Source organism: Schistosoma haematobium, chromosome 1, assembly GCF_000699445.3.
Source record: "Schistosoma haematobium chromosome 1, whole genome shotgun sequence".
NCBI classification, from domain to species: domain Eukaryota; kingdom Metazoa; phylum Platyhelminthes; class Trematoda; order Strigeidida; family Schistosomatidae; genus Schistosoma; species Schistosoma haematobium.
Window position 1 is genome coordinate 32,933,005 of NC_067196.1, and position 6,472 is coordinate 32,939,476.

The following is a 6,472-nucleotide window of genomic DNA, read 5'->3' on the forward strand; positions in this document are numbered from 1 at the left end:
ATGTCATACAAACATTTTCATTTATAACGTAAAACTTATCTCAGTACTGTATCATAACATTTTGGACGCTTCTATCAACTAAAGGAATTAATTTGTTGAAGAAAACCACTGGTTTTAATGGAGTTTTGTTCTCTGAGTTGGATGGTTTGGTCGTGGAGCTTTCATCGTTCTTCTGAACGACATCATCAGCACAAACCACTGGTTCAGAAATTAGAAAGTAAAATACGAAGTTATACCTTAGTGGATGACTTATAAAAACCAAAGTAAACTTTACATGAGTGGTGTATTAATGAATTTTTCGGAGACAACTGTTGAAGTTTTAAGTTGAGAGATTTAAAAAATCCCTCTGTTAAAACCAAGAAATATAACAAATAAATAGTTGAAGTGTATAGGAATGATATTTTGATACTAGTTATCAGAATCAACCTTTAAAATGTTGTTAATTTGACCAATAATATGTTCCAGACGTTATTAAAGGTTGTTTTAAGATGACACTTTTCTTTTTACTGGTACATTCAATTGGGTTTGAACACAATGTATGCATGTTAATGAAAACATTCTCAGTAGAAACATTGATAATGTTAGTAAATCTTGTCATTATCCTACTTAACAATTTCTAGTAACAATATTCTTGATTTTCTTATGTATTATATTCATTTATGGATTCATATTCGTCATAACAGAATGTCTTTTAAGATTAAAAATGACCTATTATAATAAATGAATAAAGTATACCATATAAAAGTATACAACAAAAGCTATAATGAATTTCAATGAAATAATATATACAAAATAAATAACTCATTAATAGTAAGTCTTAATGGTAATTGAATACATTCCATAATTCTCGTAAACCGGACTCTTTCATCATTTTTTTCATTTATAAATAACATTATGGGCATCATCATCATCATCATCTTCATCATACTCTCCAGTTTAAAAATCTACTTAAACACGATCAATGACGTAATAAAACCATTTATTTATGATAAAATGTTACTTTATGGCATAAACCTAAATTTAGTTTCTATCTTATTACCAAATTAAGTAAGGGAAAACAGTTATTTGAAGAGTTTAGATGAAGATTACTACATTAGATAATGATCCCATTTAAACTAACTAAAAGAATTTAAAGATTATATCATAATTATTATAATAAATTTTGATATCTTACATCACAACAAAATCGATTTTGGGTGAATGTTGTTTATTTATTGAATTAAAATAAACAAACTAAGAAACACTTTCACAATCGATTAGTTGCTATAATTATTCAGGTGAATTCTTTTATAATTTATCGTTAACAGACAATTGAATTTATCTATACTTTTAAAAAATTTGCCTCTTTTTCTTTTCAAGCATTAAAACCAAATCAAAATTCTGGATAGAACAGATTCAAAGAATGCCACAGATTTTCTTGAACTTTGACATTTCCGATTAATCTTTAGCCTACAGAAGATCAATAGAGATCCTAGTTACGGTATTATACGAACAAGGTCAACTAATAAAACAAACTGCTCAACAATAATACAGAGATGAATAATGTTGACGAAACCTTGGCAAACAACAATTCACTGATAAGTTCATCAAAACAAACTGATTTAACATTTTAGGTTAAATAAACAAATCAATTCTAAGTATAGTATAAAGTTGTGATGTCTAGAAACAATATTAAAAAGCTTCATATATCAACCATTCATATTAGAAAACACAATACAATCGGAACAAATGTGTCAAGTAAATTGTTAACCATAATCTCTTCACAAGATCAACAGTATGAAATCATGTTCAGTAATCGATTCATCCACAATAAATATCGTTAACAATAATTTACGACATTAGAAGTCATAAATAAAAGACATTTTATAAACATCTTATGATCATAAATAAGTATGTACATAGATATATAAATTAAAAATAAACATGAAAAACTCAATCAATCACAACAATTATCACTTTATCGATTTGTTTATTTTTATATTATTTACAAAATTTATTTTTTTGAACAACCAATTGAAGAAGAACCTTTCTTTTTAGGTGATGATGAACATTTATATGAATTATCTGAACAACTTGGAGATGACCATGAAATTTTTACATTCATTGGTAAATTAATTACAGATTTCTTTTTCATTTTATTATGTTTAGATAAATTAAATGGTAAAGGTGCAGGTTTTTTATATTTTATAATTTTATGCTGATTAGTAACCATATCAATAGGTATACGATATTGATAATATTCACCACCATCTTTATAATGATGATGTGGTAATCGATATTCAGCTGGTAGGCTACCACTTGATGGCATATTTAATTCAATAATATTTTTTTGTTCATTTTGATGAGATTTAGTTAATTTTTGTAAATGTGGATGACTACTACATTTTTGATGATAATGATGAAGATGCCGATGACGATGATGATGATGATGATGTTGATGATGACGATGATGAGTGTTGTGAAAATTGTGTCTTTTCAATATTGGCCAACATTTATTATGTGTTATTTTTTTCAATGCTAATAAAAATCGATCACAAAACCAACAATAAAAGAAAAATGATAAATCACTTTTTAAAGCTAATGCAATCACAGATATAGGATTTATATAATCTACAAAACCAAATGGTTTATTTGGTGTTATTGTTTCAATATGATTTTGATCTGTAAATGTATTACATAATAATAAAGTGTTATTAATAATTTTATTTGTATCAGATAAATAAAATCCTGTACTACTAAAACGCATAATGACAGTTGTTAATACAAATGGACCTTGACAAATAAAAAATGTTACAATTAAACAAATTAATGTAATTGTAATCTTTTTCTCTTCTCTTTGAGTACGTCCTAATTGAGCACCTGTAGGTTCACTTGCTGTTAAACTTGTTGGACTTGTTACTGGTGATGAATCATTCACTTGAACTAATTCATTTTTCTTTGAAATTCTCTTTGATTGATTTGATTGTTGTTGATTATGTTGAAGTTGACAATTATTTACCGGTTTCGTTGATAAATTAAAACAATTGCAACAAAATATTTTATAAAATGAATTGGAACATTGATGAAATGAATAAATATTATTTGAAGTAGATGAAATACAACAAGATAAATATGGATAACATAATGTAATTCTACGCATTATTCCAGTATCACTTTGAGTAGAATTTGAAGATAAAATTGATTCTTTATTTGTTTTTTTACCTCGTTGATTAATTAATTGTAATGAATTACGTACAGTTTGTATTAGACGTACATTGACAAATGTCAATATACTAAATGGAATTATTAAAAATAATAAAATTTGTACTATCCATATATAAATCTTTCTAAATATTATAATAGTATATGATGAATTAATCTCTTTTGCATATCCTAATATAATAAATCCGGGTAGTTTGATTAATACACTAAAGAAAATAACAAGTAAAATAAAGATACGTCGATATTTACAGTCGATAAAACGTACTTTTAATGGATGACACACAGCAAGATAACGTTCGGTAGCAATAAGTACAGTTAACCAATTTGATATTAATAATAATGTATCAACTAATTCACCCAATATTGTTTCAACTAGAAAATAAACTCTTGTAAATAATCCTTCAGGTAAAGCTGGTATAATAAAAAAATCCATAGAAAGTATACATAATGATATTAAAGTGAATAAATCAACAATAGCTAATACAATAATATATGTAACTGTAGTTCGCCATAAACCACGTTGTGTAACTGCAATCAATGTGACTAAGATGCATAATATACTAACAATAAATATTGGAATTGGTAAATAATGTTTAAGTATTACATAAACTTGTAAATCTGTAACATCAACTTGTGTGACTACTAAAAAAGATGATGATGATGATGATGACGATGATGGGAATGATGATAATGATGATAAAATTTGTGATTGATTCCAAACAGATGAATTCCACGTTTCATTAGAAATCATAGAATTCATAATTAAATCCTTTATATTTGGATCCAATAATTCACATATTTGGATTACTTATAATGTACTTGTTTATTTACTTTGAACAGTATATGATTACATTTAAAAAGTTGTATTATTTGTTTTGTTGTGATTGGTTAGACGATGCTTTAAACCAAATATGAGGGATTCATATAATTCAGGTAGCCAATCAAAAGAAAGTTTATGGGAAAGAGATTAATTAACATATCAGTTATTGAATATTTTCTATCGTAACCATAAATCAACACATATTAGTGTTATTACAACATTTTTATATATTGCTTTAAGCTTTATTTACTATTGATGGCATAGATGTTTATTTCAATAAACGAGTCTCCAGCTTTTTTATCACAAATCAAACAAATAGAGTTTCAGTATAGGGGTTGTGGAGATTGTCAAGTTTTGATTGAGATCATGAACCGATTGATGTTAAGCCACCATCTAAAACCTGGAAGCACTGGACGGCCGTTTCGCCCTATTGTGGGATTCCTCATCAGTGTGCACCCACGTTAGAGTTTCATTTCCTCTGAAACAAACAATATACTGCTCCAGTTATTTATATTTATTGTTATATATCTTTCTCATTAAACTGAAATAACCGTATTGCTTTTACGAAGTTTGTAAAACTTTTGTTCATTTATTTGTTTAAAATTTACTAACGCCGGGAATATTTATCCCAATCTTTAAAAGGTATTTTAAGTAATAAATTATATCCGATTTCTGAAAGTTAATATAAAATAGCGTTAAAATTACCGTTGAGTGGAATAGTGCCGAATTTACTGAGAAAATGCGGTTTAATATTGTCAACGCTCACACAATACTTTATGCAATCTATAGTTAGTATATCATAACATTACCAATCAGAAATGTCTTAAAATACTTTTACCAATAAGGACATATTTTTCAAACAAAAATGATCTCTAAAAGGTGTATATATTTTGACGAAATCAGTACAAATTAGTACGAAAATATACACACCTCTCAGCACTACAGGCTATAATATCCGATTGTTCATTCTTGAAGGCAACTTTCCACCGGACGATTGTATACACGTAGATATATTTCATTTACCGTAATAAACAGACTTATTCAACTTTATGTGACAATTATATTTATTCGCTTTTGTATTGGTTGTTTGAATCTTCTCACTGATATATAGTATTGCAACTGATCAGTCTCTTATTGGTTTATGTGCGTCCGGTGTGGATTACGTCGATATTACCTTAAGTTATCGTCCTTCTCTGCTAATAATTATGATTATTGTTAACCTTTGAAAAGTATCCATTCAGAGTTTACGAGATGTCTCTTAAGAAGATTACCAAATTTCATCCCCCGTTAAATTCGTGCAAACTATTTTTATGATACCTATTTGTTTTGTGCTGAACAAGAAATCTTCGACTGTTTGAAACCAGTATCTGTTCTCTAGTAAAATAATTTGTGGATACGTTCTATATAGACCAAAAACATTTATGCCAGCTACAAACCTAATGAAAACAAAATCATTTCAGCCTAGTTTTAGTTTGAGATATACACACCAACATCTTCACAATAAATTAATCACCTAGACAACATTTAGCAGCTTGCACTTATAACTATACTCTATATTTTGATGTCCATTCAATGTCACATGTGAACTGCTAACTCCTGGCTGGATAAACCCTATTAATCACAGGGGCATAAGGATGTTAACTACTGAGTATATGACTATCAATAAGTCAGGAGAAATTTACATGGTCACAAACGAATATCCGATCTGTCCAACACAAGACGAACTTTAATAAATTAGTGGAACCAAACTGTACATGGGATCATTTCTTACAGTATAATATAGAAATAAATCTAATTTTATTAAATTGGACTCCAGTCTACTTCGAGATGTTTCATTTCCTAAATACGGATGATAATAATAATAATAACAATGTTATTAGTAATGTACAATAAAATTTTTGGTAAACAAAGAAATATTCAAAATAACAAGCATATTTTTGAATAAGATACATGTTATTTTATCAGGTTTAAACATACTATTACTATTTTCCGTTCTGTTACGAAAAATATAGTCGTTAAAATTAGAATAAAGGTAGACGATCAAATACTTATAATACTATCATAAATTTCGTTGATAAGATTTGCTCTTACTTTAAATCAGACCATGTCCAGTAATCAGGAACATTTTACTGATATAATGATTGTTCATGTATTTTTTCATTCAAGCTTTGTGTTCGGATCTCAGAGTGAACATCAACTTTGGGATACAGGCACGTCAAACTTACGTGTCACAAATAAGACGAGACGAAAGTACTGCATTCCACTGCTATCTACCACCCATCTCTGCTTATAATGCTTGTGATCTAAGGCAATATCCAGTCAGTCCGCACAGGATGTACATGTGCCAATAAGATACTGATCAATTGTAGTCCTAAATATCAATGGGGAGATTCAAACAATGTTAAAAGTGAAGAAGAATCGATGTTTTGAATGAAGTTGGCATCTGACTCA

At 28.1% G+C, this 6,472-nt stretch overlaps 1 protein-coding gene across 1 annotated transcript; it reads right to left on the reverse strand.

The window, feature by feature from the left end:
- Positions 1-1,993: 1,993 nt before the first annotated feature.
- Positions 1,994-4,035, reverse strand: MS3_00007873 (uncharacterized protein; the record flags this gene model as incomplete). Its single annotated transcript, XM_012940163.2, has 1 exon — positions 1,994-4,035. The coding sequence occupies exon 1, from the start codon at positions 3,959-3,961 to the stop codon at positions 1,994-1,996; it is 1,968 nt and encodes a 655-aa protein (XP_012795617.1). The 5' UTR covers positions 3,962-4,035.
- Between the last annotated feature and the right edge of the window lie 2,437 nt (positions 4,036-6,472).